The 22,762-nt window shown below is 42.4% G+C and overlaps 1 protein-coding gene across 4 annotated transcripts; it reads left to right on the forward strand.

Moving 5' to 3' along the window:
* Positions 1-497: 497 nt before the first annotated feature.
* On the forward strand, positions 498-22,631 carry phf20l1 (PHD finger protein 20 like 1). Of its 4 annotated transcripts, none has more exons than XM_053628789.1 (24): positions 498-614; positions 1,669-1,802; positions 1,895-2,081; positions 2,519-2,614; positions 3,843-3,933; positions 4,020-4,108; positions 6,521-6,686; positions 6,791-6,913; positions 7,057-7,109; positions 7,245-7,467; positions 8,662-8,796; positions 9,473-9,658; positions 9,865-9,924; positions 10,050-10,340; positions 10,631-10,843; positions 15,816-15,872; positions 15,967-16,068; positions 16,498-16,641; positions 16,744-16,928; positions 18,926-19,025; positions 19,201-19,396; positions 19,934-20,183; positions 20,504-20,669; positions 21,253-22,631. In XM_053628789.1, the coding sequence occupies exons 2-24, from the start codon at positions 1,720-1,722 to the stop codon at positions 21,393-21,395; spliced, it is 3,339 nt and encodes a 1,112-aa protein (XP_053484764.1). In that variant the 5' UTR covers positions 498-614; positions 1,669-1,719; the 3' UTR covers positions 21,396-22,631. The 4 variants fall into 4 exon arrangements, with proteins under 4 accessions (XP_053484764.1, XP_053484775.1, XP_053484784.1 ...); XM_053628800.1 differs by having other exon boundaries at positions 6,524-6,686; XM_053628809.1 differs by having other exon boundaries at positions 1,895-2,066.
* Positions 22,632-22,762: the final 131 nt, after the last annotated feature.

Here is a 22,762-nt window from a genome sequence, read left to right on the forward strand (position 1 = left end):
CACTACACAGATCACAAATATTTCAATATACATATATTTGATGGGTTTCATGGGGGAGTATTCCTTTGAGTTTATTTACTTACTTTACTTACACTCAAATAAACAAAAAACAATCGCGATTTTATATACATATATATATATATATATATATATATATATATATATATATATATATATATTTAATTGTGATCATGTCACTTAATTTTTATAATATAATATATAATATAATTATAATATAATTGTATTGTATATATATTATAGTGTTTATATGTATATATGATTTTATATATATGATTATATTATATATTACGTATACATATATATGTATATATATATGTATATGTATATAAGTATAACACACTAGGTGTAAAAACAGAACATAATAAAGCCCGAATAAGTAAGTATGGTACGATCCACTGCCTTTTTCAACGGCGCTGGTATAAACGTGCGTCTGTTCTCACGTGACCTGTGCGTATTGCGTCACTCCAGAGGTTGTCGTACGTGTAGACGCCCCCTGTTTGGGTTCGCTAGCTGGTTTAAAATGTCTCTGAACAGAAGAATGAAGAGACAGCAGTTTAGGAAATAATAGCTAAACCTTCAATGAAGTTTCAAAGGTAAAGTCTAGTGCGTTGTATTTAATCTATATGTATATAGCACGCCAGAACCACTAATGGTTTTCCTAAGCGCCGTTACTGTGTAATGAATGAGTATAAAAACTGGCCTGTCATTTTTGCACATAATGTTATTTTAATCCCCTCGAAGCGCCTCCGCTAGTCCAGCATCACTGATCAGATCAGCTGCTGCAGTCTCAGGATGCACACTGGATTGTCTAAACTTTCCTGGCTGATATTTTATGGCTCTGTAACTATGGCAGATCACTGACTAACTGACTAGCAATTACGAATGCAGGCTAGGAAAAGTGAACATATATCCGCAGTGCTAGCGTTAGCGAGCTAGCTAGTTGGTAAGTTTAATGCTCCTGGCTAGCGAGCTAAACCTGACCCAGGACGGGGTTATATGCCTTTGTATTCGCTTCAGACCGTGCGGACGATTATAAAACACACCCATGCTACTGCACGTACTTGAAATCTTTTAATCTTGACTACAGACAGAAGCTACAGCTAAAATGAGCCCCAGTTCTCTGCAGACGCTGTTAATTATGCAGTAGAGCTAGCATGCTAAGTCCTGTTAGCTGCCTGGCTACGTGCGTAAGCTAGCCACTTTATAAGGTCTCGCTAGCAAACTTTCCGCGTATGTGTACAAAGCTGTTGGATAAAATGAGTTGCTGTCCTAATAACGTGAAATTATTCTGCACATATGATCAGCTCAATAGATAAACGTATCGACAGATTAACTTTATAGTTCAAGTTAAACTTCGTGGAAAGTAACGTTAAGGGTTGTTTTGTTTGCTCAGCTGAAATGAGTGAGTAACTTTTCAGTTATGACAGCTGGTTAATTCATTATTGGACTTGACATTTTGTGAAGTATGTAGTCAAATCTAGTTAAATAATAATAATAATCAAAATATATATTGTTTGTTTGATTTGCTATTTGTTGCGACTCCAGTGTCATTTTTCTGTATTGCTTGATCAAAGCAAGGGTAAGATTTCGCCTTTTTCTAAAAAAAAAAAAAAAAAAAACCAACCCCCATTATTTGTTTAATTTCAGGAGGCGAGAGTGTGTGTGTCCTGAGAAAGCGTTAAGCAGATCACGTTGAACATGAGTAAGAAACCTCCTAACAGGCCTGGAATTACTTTTGAAGTTGGAGCCCGAGTGGAAGCTCAAGACTATTTACAAAAATGGTAAAGTGGGGAGAAAAAAAAGTCTCAAATTATGCAGTTTTGTTTTATGTATAGGTTACATGTCCCCACCCCCACCCCCCACCCCCCTTTAGGTACCCTTCACGTATAGAGAAGATTGACTACGATGAAGGGAAAATGCTTGTCCATTTTGACCGCTGGAGCCATCGATATGATGAGTGGATTTTATGGGACAGCAACAGGCTACGTCCACTAGAGCGACCCACACTACGTAAAGAGGGGCTGAAAGAAGAGGAGGATGTGACTGTAGGTCTTCGTAAAGTAAATAATGTGTATGCACTGTAAATCACACTGAAAAAAAAAAATGCAGAAAATCAGCTTGGACCGAGATGAATTCAATGACCATGCTTGTTGACTAGCAAAAAACGTACTGGAGAAGCTAACCTGGTCTTGTTGGTTCCTTGCTTACAACCAGCCTGCATTAGTGTTTTTGTTTCTAACAGTGGGCTGACAGTGGATATTAGTTTCCATTACGCAAAACGTGCAGTACACTCACGAAGAATGTTCTTGTGAAAGTTTGAAAGATGGGTTGTTTTTTTTTTTTTTGTGGAAATTTAGGAGTTTGGTCAAAAATTGGATAAGAGTTAAATGAGCGGTTTACTTGTGCAGATGAGAATGTGTTCCTTAATCTCATTAACCATTTGTTAATGAGATTGTTAATTGAGATATTGTTTTTTTTTTCCAAACGTTTCTACCAGGAGAGACTCGGTGAGATGAGATCATCTCGCCTGCGTGAGCTTTCTGGCTGTACAGAGAACACAGAGGACCAAAAAGACATGCCACAACAGAGACAAGTACACACATCAGCTGCTCAGATCTGGCTTTCTAATAACTGCACGTCTCATGACTGTTTGGGGGTGTTTTTTTTTTAAACCCCCCTCCATCAATTATGTAGTTGTAGAAACAAATATTGAGGTTGGGGTGATTTGTTTGAATTTGATATGCCATTACATTGATCCGTAGTGGCTTTGAATTTGCATGGAGATGCTTGTTCCTAGTGATGTATATAATTTATACCATGGTCTCGATTCTGACTGGCTGGAAGGTGTGCGTTCAAACCGTATAATGCACAGGTAGATCCAGTCAGTTTAATCTCCGTTCTACATTAATGCGCTACCTATAAACAACCGTAACCATAGTAATGTTATTAGTAGACACGCAGCACAGGTGCAGGTACTTCATGCATGTACACTATTTACATTTATTTGAATGAATTATAATAGACTTGTCGCACTGCTTTATCTCTGTGTATGATTTAGAGCGGGCAGAATTTTAGATCTAACGACCCGCATATATAATATAACTAAGGGAAAACTAGCGTTGTTTTGATCCTTTCGGTCAGATTTTTCACTGCAAATCAGTGACAGCTTTAAATTGTCACTGCTGGCAAGTGACCATGGTATAAGCGGGATAATCCATGGCTAGGTGCACGTTACATGATTTTTATGCACTCCTCTTCGCAGCAGGTGGTTCTTTGCCACCACATCCTGCATTAAAATCATGTAATGCACACCTAGTTGTGGAATATCCCTTACAGAAATTCAGTAGGACTCCTCTAAGTACACGCCACAAATTATTCCATATTCCATGAACAAGTCAGCACGATCAGTTAGTGATGGCTGACATACTTGTATAATCAGATAGTCTATCTTTTTAGATTCCTTGTGTGTGTATTAGAAATATTACTGATAGCAGCTGTTTGATAAGATTAATTGTAATCATCTAGAATCCAATTATTCTGTACATTATTCTGTAATCAGACTAATATATAATCTATATTATAATGTTAGATAATATTATGGATACTGTTTAGTGTCCCGTTGTTATGAGAAGAACTAGAATTTGCATAATCAGAACTATTTCTGCTGTTTCTACCTTCATCACAGATATCATAGCTTTCAAACTTTATTGGCAAACCAAAAAAAGCATGCTGATCTTGCTGAAAACGTGTGAATGTTTATAATATGTGCTAAGCAACACAATGAAGGGGTTTCTTTAAGTAATCATGTATGTCTGCTTCAGTTACAGGAACTGAAAGATGGGGAAGAAGTTCTTGCCCGATGGACAGATTGCCGCTACTATCCTGCCAAGATTGAGAGTGTCAACAAAGAGGGCAAGTGTCATTTTCATATGTGTCATATTACCTTCATCAAAGTAAATGTACTTGAGCCTGCCTAAAAACAACGTCTTTATTCACAGGAACCTACACAGTCCAGTTTTATGACGGGGTGATTCGATGTGTGAAACGAATCCATATAAAATCCATGCCAGAGGATGCCAAAGGACAAGTAAGTGACTTTTTAAGGCGTCCATTCCCTCATTATGTCCTGTATTCAAGGCAACACTTTTCCTTGACTCCTTAAAATCATTTTCAAGAACGTGCCTTTATGTAGTTAAAATGCTACATAATGAGAAATACAGTTTTTACTCTTTAATTAGAAATTAGCTTTACTTTCCATCACTCCTTTTTCAAAAGGTATCAGATCATTGGTGAATTAAGTAATAACAAACAAACAAAAAACAGCCTTTCATCTAAAAATGCTTTTCGTCTTTGCTGCATGAAATATTTAAAATCCATGCATTTTTGTAATTTTGTTGTTTGGCCACTTGTTATTGTGTTATTCCTTTTCCATATCATTTGTTAGATTTGCTCAGCTACCTGAAATGTTTTTAGAGAGCAGAGTAACCCTTTTGACAGTGAAGATAATATTGTGTGTTTTATACTTTTATATAAATTTGACCCTGGGGCTGGGCAATATGATGATATTATCTCAACACTGTGATACATTATGGCACGATACACTTTTCTGGAGATATTGGTGGTATTTCAGTATCTTTTCATACACTCACTGAACACTTTAATAGGAACACTATATTAATACAAGGTAGGGCCTCCATTTGTTCTCAAAATAGACTCACTTCTTGGTGACATGGTTTGCACAAGATTTTGGAAACATTTCTTTGAGATTGTGGTCCATGTTGACATGATTGCATGACCACAAATTCTGCAGATTTTACAGATGCAAAAATTCATGCTGTGAATCTCCCGTTCTACCACATCGCAAAGGAGTTTTGTTGGATTCAGATCCGGTGGCTGGGAAGACCACTGAAGAACACTGAACTCATTATCATGTTCGTGAAACCAGTTTGAGATGACTTTTGCTTTGTGACATGGTGCATTATTATGCTGGAAGTAGCCATTAGAAGATGGTAAATTGTGGCCATGAAGGGATGCACATGGTCAGCAGCAATACTCAAATAAGCTATGGCATTCAAGTGACGATTGATTGGTATTAACAGGCCCAAAGTGTGCCAAGAAAACGTTCCTCACACCATTACACCACCTCCACCAGCCTGGACTGTGGACACAAGGCAGGTTGGGTCCATGGAGTTGGTGCCAAATTCTGACCCTACCATCTGTGTGCCTCAGCAGAAATCGAGATTCATCAGACTTGGCTCCTGTTCTTGGCTGACAGAAGTGGAACCTGCCATGGTCTTCTGCTGTTGTAGCCTCAAGGTTCAATATGTGCATTTTTAGATGCTTTTCTGCCCACCACAATTGTACAGAGTGCTTATCTGAGTTACTGTAGCCTTTCTGTCAGCTCGAACCAGTCTGGCCATTCTTCACTGATCTCTCTCATCTAAAAGGCGTTTTTGTCCACAGAACTGCTGCTCACTGGATGTTTTTTCTTTATTGCACCATTCTGAGTAAACTCTAAAGACTGTTGTGTTGAAAATCCCAGGAGATCAGCAGTTATATCTATTTGATCCGTTTGATCGGTTATATATATTTGATCCGTTTCGTATGTCCTGCCTCTGGATGGAGTTCTCATCTACTCCAATTCCAGATTGCTGGGACTACGGCTGCTTCTATGGCCAAACAGACTTCATATAAATCCATAATGAACATTTTCACACTATCTGTTGTTACCCAGATGAGGATGGGTTCCCTTCTGAGTCTGGTTCCTCTCAAGGTTTCTTCCTCTTAGAACATCTTGGGGAGTTTTTCCTTGCCACCGTCGCCGCTCAGTGGCTTGCTCAGTTGGGATAAATTCGTACCTTTAATATCTATATACCATGTTGATATTTCTGTAAAGCTGCTTTGAGACAATGTCTATTGTAAAAAGCGCTATACAAATAAAATTGAATTGAATTATACAGATACTCAAACCAGCCCATCTGGCACCAACAATCATGCCACAGTCAAAGTCAGTGAGATCCAATTTTTACCCAGTCTGATAGGTGGTGTGAACATTACCTGAAATCGCTGGCTTGCATCTGCATGATTTTATACATTGCACTGCTGCCACATGATTGGCTGATTTAAATAATTGCAAGAATAAGTAGGTGTACAGGTATTCCTAAGAAAGTGCTCTGTGAGTTAGTAGTGGACTAATAACCTGTCTTTTTATTAGTGTTCTGATTACACTTGTTCCTCCTTCCCAGTGTTAAATTATTTATTTTTGTACACGATTTTCAACTTTAAAAAAAAAAAAAGTAACATACATATGTATATAATATATAAAATACATAGTGTATTATACAACTGCCTTCAAGGACCGTGACATAATTGCTGTCTTATTGTCCACCCCAGTAACCCCCCCCCCCCCCCCCCAAAAAAAAAAATTCCAACCACCCCAATGTCCTTTGTTGCACCTGTTACTCTTTGCCGTGACCAGCGACATGTTATATGTATGAAGCAGGATTGGATTGCCCTCGTAAAGGCAGCCACAGCTGCAGCCAAGAGTAAAGGAGGCTGTAGGCCTCGCACCAGTGCCAACAGCAACAAAGATAGAGAGGACAGAACAGAGCCCAGGCTTGATGAACTCAATGATGAGGATAACAACGCTGACTCGGACAGACTTGGTATTTACAGTGTTTATTAATCTACCAGAAATGAACTGTGATGTAATTATCTCTCATAACTTATTATACATATAAACATGCATCTGTCCTCTGGCCTCGTTAAGGCTCTTCTGATGAGGAAGACTGCAAGCCATCTTCTGAGGAGCTTGAGATGGCTAAAAGAAAAAGAAGAAGCAGACCAGGTAGTTTTAACAATGTGAAAAGAGCGCGCCTCAACAAAACAGCAGGTATAGTTTCTCAACTTAAATATGTTGATCACTTTATATCCAATTTTAATGTTGAATTATCAGATAATGTTACAGCTCATGTGTTTCTGTTAAGTAAAGTATATGGTTATTTCATTTATGCTTTGGATCACTTTTTATTTTAGGCTGTACCAAAACTGACAGTGACTGCAGAGAAGATCTTCCCATGGCATCACAGGTGAGTTATACAACCGAGTTGATCTTTATACCATGGATTCCAAGTTTCTTTTGCTAGGCCAGTATTTAAAATATCAATGCTGTGGCAGTGTGCTTTTGAATAATTTAGCCTTTTTTTGTGTATCCATTCTCCTAGAGTGGTCCGGCACCTGAAACTTGCCCTGGTGATGAGCCGTTGCAGTCTGCTGTAACCCAAAGGCATCCTGCATCTCTCTCCAACACACCCCCAGGACCCTCTCGCTCTTGTAGACTAAAGCACGATTCAGGAGAGTCGACTATCAGTAGCTTGAGCACAAGTACAGCAGCAGAGTCTAAACCCTCACCCAGCTCCATTCACACCCTCTCAGATGCATACACAGGTGGGTAAATCCAGAGAGTCTATTTCTACTTATTGCTCTAACTGTAAACGTAAAGACAAGATGTCCAGGGACCTCAGTTGTTTTCCTTATATGGAAATATGAGACAATATGAAATATGTGACAATTAAAAAAAATATACTATCTGAGAGCACGAGACTCAGGACAGTCTCCACCTTTGTCTGTATATTTTTAGGCTAGCATGACACTGATAATATACACAAATGCTGTGTAATACAGGATCATTAATTATGCAGCACCCCACTAATCCATGTTTACCATAATGTTACCAGTAAAGCCAGCAAAGAATTACTTATGCCAGTCTGCCAGGAATAGTTCGTCACTAAAGCCACTTTTCCACTGCACGGTACGACTCGGCTCAGCTCGTTTTACTTTTCTGAGCTTACTTTTCCACTGCAGTTTAGTGCCAGGAATAATGTTATCAAAGCCCTGTACAAATACACGATCAGGCCATATTCCAAACGCCTTTCCTGTTCACTGAACATGGACCCTATTAAGGATGTAAAATAGCGGCTTTCTAGAACCAACATTGAGCTCGATATGACTACGTTAGATTCAGCCGTGACAGGAGTGACTTCGATAAATGCCTGTTTGGAAATCAGTAACAAGCGAGATGTGAAAATCTATGACCGATACCTTTTGTTGTAATTTTATCTGTAATGAGAAAATTATAAATAATTTTCGATTAATAGAATATCATCATACACAAAGTATGTATTAAATGACACACATTTATTCAGGCACAGTGCAGAACCACTTGTTAAGGAGACCGAGGTGGTACTAAAAAAATAACCAGGTACCAGGTACTATCCACAGTGGGAACCCCCCCCCCCCCCCCCCCCAAAAAAGCGAGCAGAGTCGAGACGTACTGTGCAGTGGAAAAGTGCCATACCTGACAATCATTCACAGTTTTTTTTCTTTTTATACAAACAAAATTAAAAAGTACAAACACTGAAAACAACAACAAAAAAAAGTGCCATACCTGACTGTCTCACTAATATTATTAATTGTGTGCGAGAGATTCATTGCATGTACAATATGGACAAAAGCTTCTGGATTCCTGACGATCACACCTACATGTGCTTTTCTTTTTTTTAACATCGCATTCCAGATTTAGTCCCCCTATGCTGTTATATAATAACCTCCAATCTTCTTCTTCTGTGCATGCGAGTGTAGCCACTTCAAACTCTCCTCAGAGGCGCAGAAGATCTCAGCGTCTTGCGACTTCCTTAGACCCAACCTGCCCACCCTCACCACCCAGCCGGGATTCCAACCCCACCACGCCACAGACTGACAGTAGTCAGAGAGCAGGTACAAGATCCAAAATCATGGCACACAAAAGCAATGATCAAGTGATGGCCATCTGGCCAAATAAGGCCCTCTAACGTTACTAGTACCAGAAAATTTCCCTTTAAATGCAGTAAAACCTCACTAGAGTTTCATATCATTGCATCAGGCAATTCAAATCCCAAATTTATTGTACTACATTCATGCCATTGCCTTTACGAAGCCATCCTCTCCAGTGCTTCCTCATTATTATGAGTTTATATCTTTCTGTCGAGCAGCACTGATGCCAAACCCATGCTCGATCGTTTTAACCTTTATAGTAGAAAATAAGTTTGCCTATGTAATTTTACCTTCATCCGTGCCCAGGGACAGCTAGATGTCCAGTGCCAGAAGTGTAATAAAGTCTGGCTCTCAAACTCCGTTTAACCCACAAAGCCATGAATTAAAGCTTCACAGATATCTAATATTGCGGAGCTGATAAAAAGTGACGAGTGATGTGGAATTCAAGAGGAAGAGTAGTTATTCATTTCTTTAGCTGTTAACTCTTCATCTTACCTTTGTACATGCATATTTACCCACAGCTGCTTTCTGTAGATAAATAAGGTGGATAAGGAAAACATATATGGATCGAGCTTTTCCAAAATGTTTTGGTTCTGTTATTTATATCCATGTAATTACCTTGAAGTATGCTGTTTTTCAGATGCTGATAATAGTTGCTTGGTGAAAGCTGAACCCTCTTTAAGCAAACCAGTCACTGGTACTCCTCCATCGTCTGTTCCTTCTCCTGGGACTGCTCAATCAGCGGTCACTGAGAAGGAAGGAATGACTGACGTGTTGCTCGTCAGTCATACGGTAGTGGCAGAGAGATTGCCAGCTGTTGTAGCAGGTAAGCTTGTGCTGATACCACAGAATGGTGTAATACCTTTCAGCTTCTCAGTTTAGAATCACTGTGGTTTGGATTAAACGAGTTAATAGTAAATATTGGTTCAATAGTAAAAATCTTGTTCAGTCGGTTATATTGTTACAAATATCTGATGATTATAATTTACTTACAGTTATACTTCTTGTTCTCTCTCTATTCTTTCACCTTAGCTACTGGTCCAAAAACTGTTTCCAGGACCCATAAACCCAACAAACATGCCAGAGAGCCCAGTATGTAATGCGACTTACATTTAATGTAAAACTTTTTAGTAGTCAATTTGATCATTTCTCTTGCATCAAGATGGTTGAGGATGAATAGTACTTTTAATTTTGATTCCTCACCGTTTCTCTTCTAGTAATAAATACCAAGCGATCTGATGACCCCATGTCTCCTAATGAGTCTCTGGTTGACCTGGACCATAATAAGTTCAAGTGTCGAATTCCAGGCTGCTCTAAAGCCTTTCGGAAAGCCAAGCTGCTAGATTACCATCTGAAGTATTACCACAATAATGAAAAAGAACTGGAGAGTGAAGTGTGTTCACCTGAAAGAGGAGGTCGCACCAGGGCCACATCTACTTCTGTACCCACCAGCAGCCTAGTGGAGATACCGGACAGCAAGAGGCGCAGGACAGTCTCCACCTCCTCCTGTATGTGCAAATATAGTTGCATAGTTTAATATATGCTTGAACTCCATTGTCTGTTTATTTAGCTAAATATCTAATAAATGTTCTTTTAGCTTGATCTACATATGCCTTTTGTAGTCAGAATACATAACAGTGCAGAAGTTTTTTTTTAATTATTATTTTTTGCGGCACATAACACTTCTATCCTGATTCCAACACTTTACTTCTGAGAGGTTGTTTATCGCTATTCAGTATGGTATAAGGCATGAACTCGAGCTACCCTACAGATTTAACGTTGCTGTCCCTCTTTACAGCTCTGTCCTCTCAGGGCCACATGTTACAGCTGGACTGTGCTGGCTCTTGTCTGAAGCCCCCAAAGTTCTGTAGGAAGAAGCATTCGTCTGCCTCTGTCAGCTCTGACAGCACTGAAGTCTCACTGCCCCCTTTACACAGAGAAAAGACTTTTGAGAACTTTAATGACAAGATCCTCAAGAGGGTCACTGAGAAAGACAAACACTTGGATCAAGGTAAGTCGGAAATCACGACGAGGAAACGAGAAACAAGGTCATACACATGGAACACGAAACATGAAACTAAGACTGGGAGCGGAAAACACCAGCGTGGACAAAGTGAACTAATCTAATGTTTAAATTAACTAAATCAATCTAACTATATTAACTATCTAACTATCTCTAATACTCCGTGCCGTGTACTGGGAGGCAAGCGGTATATATATCAAACATAATCAGCCCTAAGTGCTGGCAGCTGAAAACAAAGACACCGCCCCGAACAACAACCACCAACAGGACAGGGAGGAGACAGAACAGAAACAAAACAAACGCACGTGTCCATAGTCAACAATGTCACGGTTGTACACATTCGAAGAGCGGGCACTTGCGCACCTTACTCGTGCACGCACCCTCCGGCTCGACAAGCGCGCTGCCTAAAGAGGAGACCATGACACACTCATTGCGACAGAGGAAGCTCCGGCAGTCCACTTCTCAGATCCATTTAGCGATGGTTTTTTAAAAAAGCACCTAGTGACACATCGACTGTTTGGGTAAACCTTGCCAACTTCTCATAGAAGAGAGTGGCCAGTAGTGCCCCGTGAGCACAAGGTCCTGCTTTCCCGCTGCAGGTACATCTCTCTCCCTCTCTTTGCGGCTACTCTGTTCAGGGGAGGAGCAGCACATTCACTTCGCTTCCAGTTTTCTCCGAGTGAACATTTTACATGTAAATATAGCTGAGATCACAGCTGTTGTATTTAACTTAAGTGTATGGTGGTTTTGTCAGATGAGGACAAAAGGATTTTAGTAGTGCAGAGCAGCAACTTGTAAACCGCTTGGAAGTGAACGCTGGTGAACATGTAGTCTCTTAATGGGCCGCGGTTCAGTCACTATTTCATACTCATTTCGTTTTCTGACAACAGAAACAGATTATATATATATATATATATATATATATATATATATATAGTGAGGAATTAGCCCGGGGAAGGCGGCGTACAGACCCACAGGAGGCAGAAGAACGTTCACAAACGGTGGTTTATTGGTGCAAGGGTGAAGTGAGTGGGTTGTGAGGGGATGAGTGCGGGGCTTGTGGAGGCGTGACTGCCGGTGTAGCCTACTCGTGGCGGAGGCGGGATTCCCGAGACGGGGGCGAGGGTTTTCCCGGGCCGGCGTCCTCCGTAGGTGGGACTCTCACCACCCGGCGATCTCGTCCGCGCTTACACCTTTTGTGGGGAGAGAGAGATTAGCGTGGGGCGTGAGGTTACCGTCGTGCTCGGTGATTGCGAGTCGCTATGTCGCTGGAAAACACGCACGGAGTCCGTCTTGTCGCTACGGTCTTCTCCCCTCTCGTACGGCCGGAAGCGCGCCCTTTTATCCTCCTCCGCCGTCGCCTGAGTGGTGGAATTTCTCCGTTGGGTCCGCCAATCGCTGGCCGGCGTCGCGTCAGTCCCGCCCCGCCGCGGCGGTCCTTCCGGCTGGCGGAATGTTCGGCACGAAGCTGCCCACGTCGTGCCGGTGCGGCAGTTGGAGAAGGAGCGATTTCCTTCTTGTGTGCGCCGGCTCTCTGCCCGTCGCGACAGTACCCCCCCCTCAGCTCCGAGCCTACTGCCGCTCGGTGGTGGGCCCAGAGGGTGTCTCGTCGTGAGAGCCCATCCGCGTTACCATGCTGGGCCCCCGCCCGGTGCTTAACCTGAAAGGAGAAGTCTTGTAAGGCGAGGAACCAGCGGGTTACCCGGGCGTTGGTGTCCTTCGCCTTGGCCATCCACTGCAGGGGGGCGTGGTCCGTTATGAGGACGAAGTGCCTGCCTGCCAGGTAGTATCTCAGCTCCTCGATGGCCCATTTTATCGCCTGTGCCTCCCGCTCGACCGCCGCATACTTCCTCTCGGCCGGGGACAGCTTTCGGCTGATGTAGAGGACCGGGTGTTCTTCCCCGTCGAAGGTCTGGGAGAGGACGGTGCCCAGCCCGGTCTCGGATGCATCCATATGCACGGTGAACGGGAGGTCAAAGTCCGGGTTGCGGAGTACCGGCGCGCTGGTGAGGGCCCCTTTTAGGGCCTGGAAGGCCCTTTCTGCGTCGGCTGTCCACCTGACCTGGTCTGGTTGGCCCTTCTTTGTAAGGTCTGAGAGGGGAGAGGCTACAGCAGAAAAATTAGGCACGAACCTGCGGTAGTAGCCCGCCAATCCCAAGAAGGCACGTACCTGCTTTTTCGATGTCGGACGCGGGTAGCCCTTCACAGCCTCGATCTTCTTTAGTTGGGGCTTCAGCATTCCCCGTCCGATGCGGTATCCCAGGTACTGGGCTTCCGTCAGCCCTAGGTGGCACTTCTTTGGGTTGGCGGTCAGGCCGGCCGCCCGGAGTGCTTTCAGGACCTCCCTGAGGTGGAACAGGTGGTCGGCCCAGGTGGAGGAGTGGATGACCACGTCGTCCAGGTAGGCCACTGCAAACTGCCGGTGGGGCCGCAGGAGGATGTCCATTAGCCGCTGGAACGTGGCGGGCGCCCCGTGCAGCCCAAAGGGGAGAACCCGATACTGCCAGTGGCCGGTGGCTGTGCTAAAGGCCGTCTTGGGCGTTGCCTCCGGTGCGAGCGCCACTTGCCAGTAGCCTTTGGTGAGGTCCAGGGTCGATATGAATCGGGCTCTCCCCAGCCTCTCGACCAGGTCGTCCACTCTGGGGAGGGGGTAGCTGTCGAACTCTGACACCTGGTTCAGCCTCAAGAAGTCGTTGCATAGCCTCATGCTCCCATCCAGCTTCGGCACGACGACGATGGGGCTGGACCAGGGGCTGCTGGACTCCTCGATGACGTGGTCCCGCAGCATGCAACTGACTTCCTCCTCGATGGCCTGGCGCCGAGCCTCGGGGACACGGTAGGGCCTTTGTCTCACCACTACACCGGGAGGAGTCTTGATTTCATGCTGGACCAGCTGGGTCATCCCCGGGGTAGCCGAAAACACATCTGCGAACTGGTCGATCAGCTCGGTAAGTTCCTGTCTTTGGGCGGGGGTGAGGTCCTCCCCTAAGCCGACCAAGGTACCCTTGCCCCGGTCCGAGTCCTGAGCTGCGAACGCCGACACCACCGGGGCTGGTTCCACCCATTTTTTCAGCAGGTTTACATGGTATAGCTTCTCGTCCGTCCGCTTACCGGGCTGCTGCAGGCGGTAGTTGACCGGGCCCCGGCGCTCGCGGACGGTATATGGACCTTGCCACTGGGCGAGGAACTTGCAGGCGCTGCTGGGCACTAACAGGAGGACCCGGTCCCCCGGCTGGAATTCCCGGGGCTGTGCGGGGCGGTTGTATACCTTCTTCTGCTCCTCCTGCGCCGCGTGCATATGCTCCCGGACGATGGGGCCCACCCTGTCAATCCTTGCTTGCATGTCCTGCACGTACTCGACGACGGAGCGGAAGGGGGATGGTTGCTCCTCCCAGGCTTCGCGGGCCACGTCCAACAATCCCCGCGGGCGCCGCCCGAACAGGAGCTCGAAGGGCGTGAAGCCCGTGGACGCCTGGGGGCATTCCCGAACGGTGAAAAGTATGTAGGGGAGGAGGAGGTCCCAGTTCCTTCCCTCCTCGTCCACCACCCGGCGCAGCATCCGCTTGAGGGTCTGATTGAACCTCTCGACCAGCCCGTCGGTTTGGGGGTGGTAGACCGACGTCCGGAGGTGCTTCACCTGCAACAGACGACACAAATCCGCCATTAGCTTCGAGACAAAAGGCGTACCTTGGTCGGTCAGAATGTCCTTGGGGATCCCCACTCGACTGAAGAGGAGTACCAGCTCCCTGGCGATGTTTTGCGAGGTGGCCTTGCGGAGCGGCACCGCCTCGGGGTACCGCGTGGCGTAGTCGACGAGGACCAGGATGTATTCATGGCCCCGGGCAGACTTGGGTAGGGGCCCCACGAGGTCCATGCCCACTCGCTCAAACGGGACGCCGATAATGGGCAGGGGGATCAGGGGCGCCGGCGGGGGCCTCCGCGGCCTTCCGGCTGGCGGAATGTTCGGCACGAAGCTGCCCACGTCGTGCCGGTGCGGCAGTTGGAGAAGGAGCGATTTCCTTCTTGTGTGCGCCGGCTCTCTGCCCGTCGCGACTATATATATATATATATATATATATATATATATATATATATATATATATATATATATATATATATATATAAATGAAAACAACTTTATTGGTAATTTGGCTTCTGTATTAAAATACAGTATGTGAGCACACAGAGTACTGAATGAATATGTATTGAATATGCTAATTACTGCATTTAGCAACTTTCAGTGGAAAGTTGTTGGCAACACTGATGCTGTCTCTCACCTGGAGTATACTGACATCATGGTGAAGACAAAGCAATGCCTGGGAAATGCAAATTTAGTCCAGCATGGCTGGAAATATGCCATTATAAAAAAACATTGTTTTATTATTATTATTTTAATCAATTCTTTTGGAATTTAAAAAGGAAAAATAAATAATGTTTGACACCTCTTGTGGGGGGCACGGTGGCTTAGTGGTTATTACGTTTGCCTCACACCTCCAGGGTAGGTGGTTCGATTCCTGCCGCCGCTCTGTGTTCGTGGAGTTTGCATGTTCTCCGTGTGCTTCGGGGGTTTCCTCTGGGTACTCCGGTTTCCTCCCCAGTCCAAAGACATGCATTGTAGGCATCTCTAAATCGTACGTAGTGTGTATGTGAGAGAGAGAGAGAGAGTGTGATGGTGCCCTGCGACAGGTTGGCACTCTATCCAGGGTGTCCCCCACCTCGGGATAGGCTCCAGGCTCCCTGCGACGGGGGTACAGAAATAGATGGATGGATGGATGCACACCTCTTGTATAATCCTTGAAATCAAAAACAATGGTGCTTGAAAAGTCCTTGAAAGTCCTGGAATTTCATTATGTAGAAATCTGTATGATCCCTGTATCTAGCTGTCACAGACACAAGCACCTGTTCAAGACTGCTCTTAAAAGTTGTATGTGAAACTTTTTTCTTCTTCTTCTTCCCCCAGGACTATGTATGAAGCCTGAAAGGAAATTCAAAATTGAAGAGAAGTGCCAGCTCATTGGTAAGCTCTTTTGGGCTGCAGTGTTTTGTGTGTTGAGTGAACTGATCTTCTCACACATTTTCATAATTTAATGAAATGTTGCTTCCTTTGTCAGGGAAAAAGAGGGATAAAGAACGCAGAGATAGAAAAGAAAAAGACCCTTTCAAACTCAAACAGAAGAAAAAGAAGAAGAAGAAGAAGAAATCCAAGCAGTACTGTAAGACATTGCATCTCTCTGTAGCATTTAAAGGAAGTCTAGATTTTCTGTTTGTCAGTGTCCAGTTTTATTGTTTTTATTAAAGAAAATAGTTTGAAATGTTTGGTATATTATGCACAGGTGAAGGTTGACTAAAAAAAACAACACACTTTTTTTTCTATAGCAGTACCATCAGACTGTTTCAGTTTAAATTGTTGCACGTTCAACCTGATAAATCGTTTCAGCTGGGGAGAGTTACAGTGCAAAGGTTTGATCAAAAACCATTACATTTTGGTTACCCCCAAGCCAAGGCAGCTCTTTGTATGAAGGACTTTCAGGTTTTGCTGACATGCCTTGCAGTGTGAGGCACTTGAGCCCTCTGTCACCTCGTTAAACAGTGTATACGCTTATCAAGAATTATGAAACGAAACTCTCATCATCTTCACCCAGGTTACTCTGATATGGAAGATGTCTCCATGTCCTACTTGGAGAGACCAGCGTATCTACTTCACCGCTCTTCCTCTAGCTCCTTTTCTAAACACTCAGCCTTCCAGTTTCCTCGTGCCATACTGTCGGTCGATCTCACAGGAGAGAGTGAGTATTCATATTCAATGCAAAAAAAAAAATAAAAATAGAAAGTCTTCTGGTGCTTAACAAATGTTTGCTTTTTCTTAATCACTACTTATATCTTGCCAGACCTATCAGACATTGACTTCTTAGAGGACTCCACCACAGAGTCTTTGCTGTTTAGTGGTGATGAATACAACCAGGATCTGGACTCTCTCACAATGGAGGATTTCCAGGATGAGGAGGACGAGTCTGCTAATGAGATTGTCCGTTGCATTTGTGAAATGGATGAAGAGAATGGCTTCATGATTCAGGTGGGCGTGTGTGAAGTCTTGGGTCAGAGCACATTGTAGCAAAAAAAAAAAAAAACCCCAAAGCATTTTACGCTGAATAACCAAAAACACCTTTAGATGCCTTATTAAGTTAGATTTTGAGTTTGAAATTTAAGGTATTGAAACTATTTGAAATTGTAATTGAAACTACTTTAGTAGTATAAATGACCAACTGAAGTTGGTAAAATAATTTGTGTATATTTGGTTTACATCTCAGTCGTAAGGTAAACTGATGACAGTCACCAGCAAGTCTTGTTCTTATTAAAACAATGCCACAGAAACAGGAAAAGGTCCAATATACAAAAACAACACATATTTGTGACCCTGTCCAGTAGGGCTGGGTGATTATGTCGATATAATATTCATATCGTGATAAATGATTATGCGATACACTTTTGAGATATCCTTGGTATGGTGATATGTTTTTTTATGCTATCAATAATTACAAATTAAATGGTACTGAATGGATGCTGTTAATTTGACATCATTTTAACTTATTCTTCTTTGTCTCTGTAGGCATTAAAGTAAAGTATCATCAAACTCAGCTTAACTTTTTTTTGTATATTTTACTATTGTTTTGCAGACCGTTTGTTAGCTAAATGATATATCGTGATGCATGTCGTGTATCGTCGAAATGTCCTCATGTATCATGATATTTTTGTCATATCCCCCACCCCTACTGTCCAGTAATTCTGGATTTAACTGTATGTCACAGATGGGGCAGTCACAGGTCCTTGCAAACAGGTTATGGAAAATATTTTTTTTCTCATTTAAAAGAGTCTCTAGAGGGAGATCTAAGCCCATAATGTGAGATCCACCCTGAATTTTTTAAAAACTCTGTTCTGTCCTCTGCTTCAAATTCCTTACAAGCAAGCAGTTTAACAGTTTAACAACTGATGTCAATGGAACAGGTAAAACCAGTACAATACAAAAATGGGATTCTAAATAGGAAAAGTTAACAATTATGTTCATTTAAATCTAATGGATGCGCTTTACATCAAATGTAGCTCAAATTCCAATCCCCAGAAACAGCAGAGCTAATTCACAAAATGAAGCAAATAATTTGACACATTAACATAACAGAAATAGTCAACAACTAAAGATACATCTTCATTATTGAATTATAAAGTGATCATATTTAAAACATACCGACAATGCCTTAAAAAACAACTAAAATCAAAGAAGAACAGCAGCCATGACCACATGCTTTCCCTGCAGTACTGAAACAAGGTGCACATTTATGACATCACAAGTTAAGGACTCTTGTAGTACCAACTTTCAACAGTAGGGGTCACTTCACTTCAGCTTAATAATCTAATAATGTAACTTAAAGTGCACCTCTTATGGTTTTTCATATATTACCTTTCATGTAGTGTGTTATATACATAGCTGTTTGTGAATATAAAAACATCTGCAAAGTTTAAAAAATCGAAGTACTTAACAAACGGAGTTATTGATTCCCAAAAGAAGGAAGCGATCCTGAACAGCTGAACCTAGCCTACGTAGGTTTGTAACAAAAAGCCCCACCTCTGGTCTTCATCGTCTGTTTGTGACCAGACTGAGCTGAAACTTGTTATGATAGTGCGCGTTTCCTTTTTGCCAGACGCTGACAGTGGTAGACCAATCACAACAGACTGGGACATCTGACCAATCAGAGCAGAGTATGCGCTCTAAAAGGAGGAGTTTAGAACGAATCCTGTAGAGCTGATCATTGCACGAGCCGTTTTTGACTCTGTCCATAGGGAACAGAACACCGACTTGTTAGCTAATTATGACCTGGAAAAGTGTCTGAGCATTAAGGAGCAGCTAAATGCTAAACGTGGGCACATATTCAGAGTCCACACTAGGTCTTTCCTTTTGGACCATCTGTTGTTCAGTATTTTCATTCTGGCTAAAATGTGGTCTTTGACTTGGATGGGAATGAATAATTACATCAGTTCTGTGCACTTTGATGCATGATGTTTGTTTCTCCCCTTCAGTGTGAGGAGTGTATGTGCTGGCAGCATAGTGTGTGTATGGGACTGCTTGAGGACAGTATACCTGAGCAGTATATTTGCTACATCTGTAGAGACCCACCAGGTAAATAAACTTCCCACAAGCATGCACAACTAGTGTCAGTTTAAAGGCAACTTTACTACTGAGTAACTTAGGACAAAATTCACCACTTGACTGCTTCTGGATTTCATCATTAATGTTTTTTTTGTTGTTGTTGTTTTTTTAAAAAATAATGTGAACTAATTTGTTTGTGCATCAGGACAGAGATGGAGTGCCAAATATCGTCATGATAAAGACTGGCTATATAAGGGCCAAATGTATGGCTTATCTTTACTGACGGAGAACTACTCGCATCAGAACGCTAAGAAGATTGTGTCTACGCATCAGTTACTGGCTGATGTGTACAGTGTTAAAAAGGTGCTTCATGGCCTACAGCTCAAGATGGACATCTTACAGTAAGAGGATTTATTACTGAGTCTGTGTGAATGAGAGAGGCAAACACATAAACCTGAGAAAGAACAGCTTGTGAACAGCAAAGGCTGATTTATAGTTCTGTCTGTATTTCTCCAAGCATGTGTGCTCATCGTGTGTAGATGTTCTAGAGACACCTCTTACACATAATGTGAACATATGCACTTTTACACATCAGTTGCACATTACGTGTCATGTTACAAAGCAGAATGTACAGGAAACCAAGTAGAAATTCTTTTGTTTGTCTATAGTAGAGAGTGTTGCATGTTGTATAAATTCTTAGTGTTGCACTTCTTCTGCCAATTGATTAAACTGCTCATTTTATCATATTGTTCTTGTTCTGACTCCCTGCTTAACTAATCAGCATTTCCAAACAGATTTGGAAAGCATTTAGAGAGAAAGTTTTGTCTGTTTTTGTAGTGTTTGCTTACTCTCAGACCAATGCTTGAAACTTTTCTTACTTTTGAATCCTATATGTATTCATTTAGTTATTCATTGATTTATTTATTTTTACTCCAAAGGAATAAACACAATCCCAGTTTACACTTGTGGGCTCGTTCTTGGGTGAACTCGGACGAGGACCAGCCTATGGGCGGAGTTCCAGACTGCATCATGTTTCAGCAGCGCGTCAGCCAGAACTTAAATCCTGAGACCTATATCACCAGTGAGCACAGCTACCAAAAGCCTTCTGGCATGGGCCACCAACATAAACATGAGCAGGGCTTCCAGACTGCCTCTCAGACACTGTCATTTATACCAAAGGAGGAGGAGGTTAGTTTGACATCACTTGTGAGCTAGAAATGAATATAAGGGAGAATTAGGGGAACGCATTCTATTGTAGCTCTGATATGATAACACAGACCAGCCTCCATGGCAAAACAAACCTCTATGAAGCTATCTAGAGTTAATTGTTTATACACCCTTACACAGTATGATTTCTCTCAAAGTCCTTGTGATGATCTTTTTTTTCAGTTCATAACTTTGTATTGTATCAGGTACAGATTGCAGAAGATTCTGTTGTTCAAACTGAGTAAACTGATATGGATCCCACTATAGATGTAAAGTCTGATGCTCTGTATGTTTGGGTGCAGGTGAGCAGTGCTATCTCATTGTCTGGCTGTGTGAGTGAGAGCAGCTCGGGGCAGGTGGAGCCAGCGAGAAACTGTCTGCAATGGCAGATGAACCTCCTCACACACATTGAAGATGTTCAGAACCAGGTTGCTGGCCGCATGGATCTCATCGAGAAAGAGCTAGATGGTGATTTTTTCAATATATTTTCTACTATAACTATATAAATCTCCTTAGGGCAGCATGATTGGAGAGCAGGTCCTGCTGGTGCCTTATAACTCTAGGGGACAGGGTTTGAACCTGATCTTTTGTTTACTGCCTGTGCAGAGTTTTGCATGTTCTCCCTGCGTTTCCGTTGGATTGCTAGTTTAAATTCACCCGAGGTATGAAAGATTGTACGAGTGTGTGATTCCCTGAGATTGACTCCAGGGTGTATTCCTGCCCTGCAGCAACTGTTCCCAGGATCCACAGTGTCCTTGCCTAGGATAAAGATGAAATTAAAGAATGAATAATGTGCTTATTAGTGGTGCATGTTAAATATTACTTTTTTTTGGTGCAGTAATCATTCTGGCCAACTATGTGGCTACCCCAACTGCCCCACTTTATGCACAAACAGTCCACTACTGGTTTGGCTTATGTGGTTTCTGCCTTGTTAAAAATGTTTCTTTTCATGCACATCATCCATGCAAAATGGGGTTGTTGTTTTTTTACTCTTGACAACGGCTAACTATATATTTTGTTGTTTTTGACCTTGCTCCTGCTGTGGCTTCAGTGTTGGAGAGCTGGTTGGATTTCACAGGAGAATTGGAGCCTCCAGATCCTCTGGCCAGACTGCCTCAGCTTAAATGGCGAATGAAACAGCTGCTTTTGGACTTGGGGAAGGTACAACAGATGAGCACAATGTGCTCTGTGTGACATGGTCACAGGTTGGAGGCAAACACTTAAGGGCTGTGTGTGTATTTGTCAAAAACTTTAGGGCACAACAGCACATACTTGTAGAACCTAATGCACAGTGCATACTTTTAAAGAACACAATTAAAGAGAGTGTAGATGATGATCCTGTACAGTGGTTGTTCCTCCACCGTGCATTAACAGAATTGCAGGACGAGCAAGAGCTGTGCTCCTAATACAGGTCTAAACCATGCAGCGTTCAAGTGCTTGCTGTCTCAACAACGCATGAAGACGAGGACAATGTTCAGCTTATTCAAAACAACATAGTATGTTTACTTGCACCACTCGCAATCAGCAGATAATTGAAACGATCTTTGAAAAATAAAAAAATACATGAGCAAAGTGGTGTTTTCTTTCTTATCTCTTGTTAGAAATGCTTCTCAGAATAATGTATCACCAAAAGGCACACCAGTTGTGCTGTAAAAGAATATTTAGAATTGATTCATCGTTGGAGTTTTCATCTGAAGAAGTTAAAGAAAGAATGGTTCTTAAGTACTATGTGTTTGTGTTACTGGAATGAATGTATTTGGGAGAAAGTGATGTTTGTAACACTTTTGAGGAGTAAATTGTTACTTATAACACTTACTTAGACACAGGATAAACCACCACAGATTAAAATTGAGATGAAAAAACCTACAATATATATGTAGATTGTCAGGTTCGGACACTTTCTGTGGCAGTGTCCACATAATTTTGAAATTATTCAGATGGTTGTCTGCAGTACTAGTTGACCCTGATGATGTGCTGCTGAACAATCCATTCCAACAAGTAATCTGGTCCAGGCACCTAGTCCAGAATGGGTGTATACGTCTCTTCACCCCCCAAACTCATCTGTTATATTCTTATTATCCAACTTTTTGCTTCTGAAAGCTTTGTCATTTTGATTGTCCCCAGTACAGTAAGCTAGTGTGGAGCTGAAGGCAAATATATTTTACAAGGATGTTAGTGTGGCTTTTATTTTAAATGTCTATCATGCTTCTATGTACTGTAACGAACAGGAAAGAAAACGAGGCATAGTAGGACAATATATACTTGAACATGTCTGTTTATTCAACATTTATATTAATCTGTATAAAAGTGTTGAAGTTGATTTTGTAAAATCTGAAGTTGATTTTGATGAGATACCAGCTGTACATTAGAGTTTATTTAAAATCTTGATGCAACTAACTTTATGTACTTCAATAAAAGATATTCTGACTATTCACTGTTATGATATTGTCACTATTTGCATATCAGCTTCACTGTGCTCTAGTTTACTGACTGCCTTTACATTTGAGGAACTTGTTTTGTATGATTTGCTTTTTCACATTATCTTGACAATACATTCAAGT

The sequence above is a fragment of the Ictalurus furcatus genome, chromosome 1 (genome assembly GCF_023375685.1).
Source record: "Ictalurus furcatus strain D&B chromosome 1, Billie_1.0, whole genome shotgun sequence".
NCBI classification, from domain to species: domain Eukaryota; kingdom Metazoa; phylum Chordata; class Actinopteri; order Siluriformes; family Ictaluridae; genus Ictalurus; species Ictalurus furcatus.

Bases quoted from the DNA above. Each gene is read 5' to 3' on its own strand.
- phf20l1 (XM_053628789.1), top strand. From the start codon at position 1,720: ATGAGTAAGAAACCTCCTAACAGGCCTGGAATTACTTTTGAAGTTGGA. The intron at 7,468-8,661 runs GTGGGTAAATCC...ATGCGAGTGTAG, and splicing joins CCTCTCAGATGCATACACAG to CCACTTCAAACTCTCCTCAG. The intron at 8,797-9,472 runs GTACAAGATCCA...GCTGTTTTTCAG, and splicing joins TGACAGTAGTCAGAGAGCAG to ATGCTGATAATAGTTGCTTG.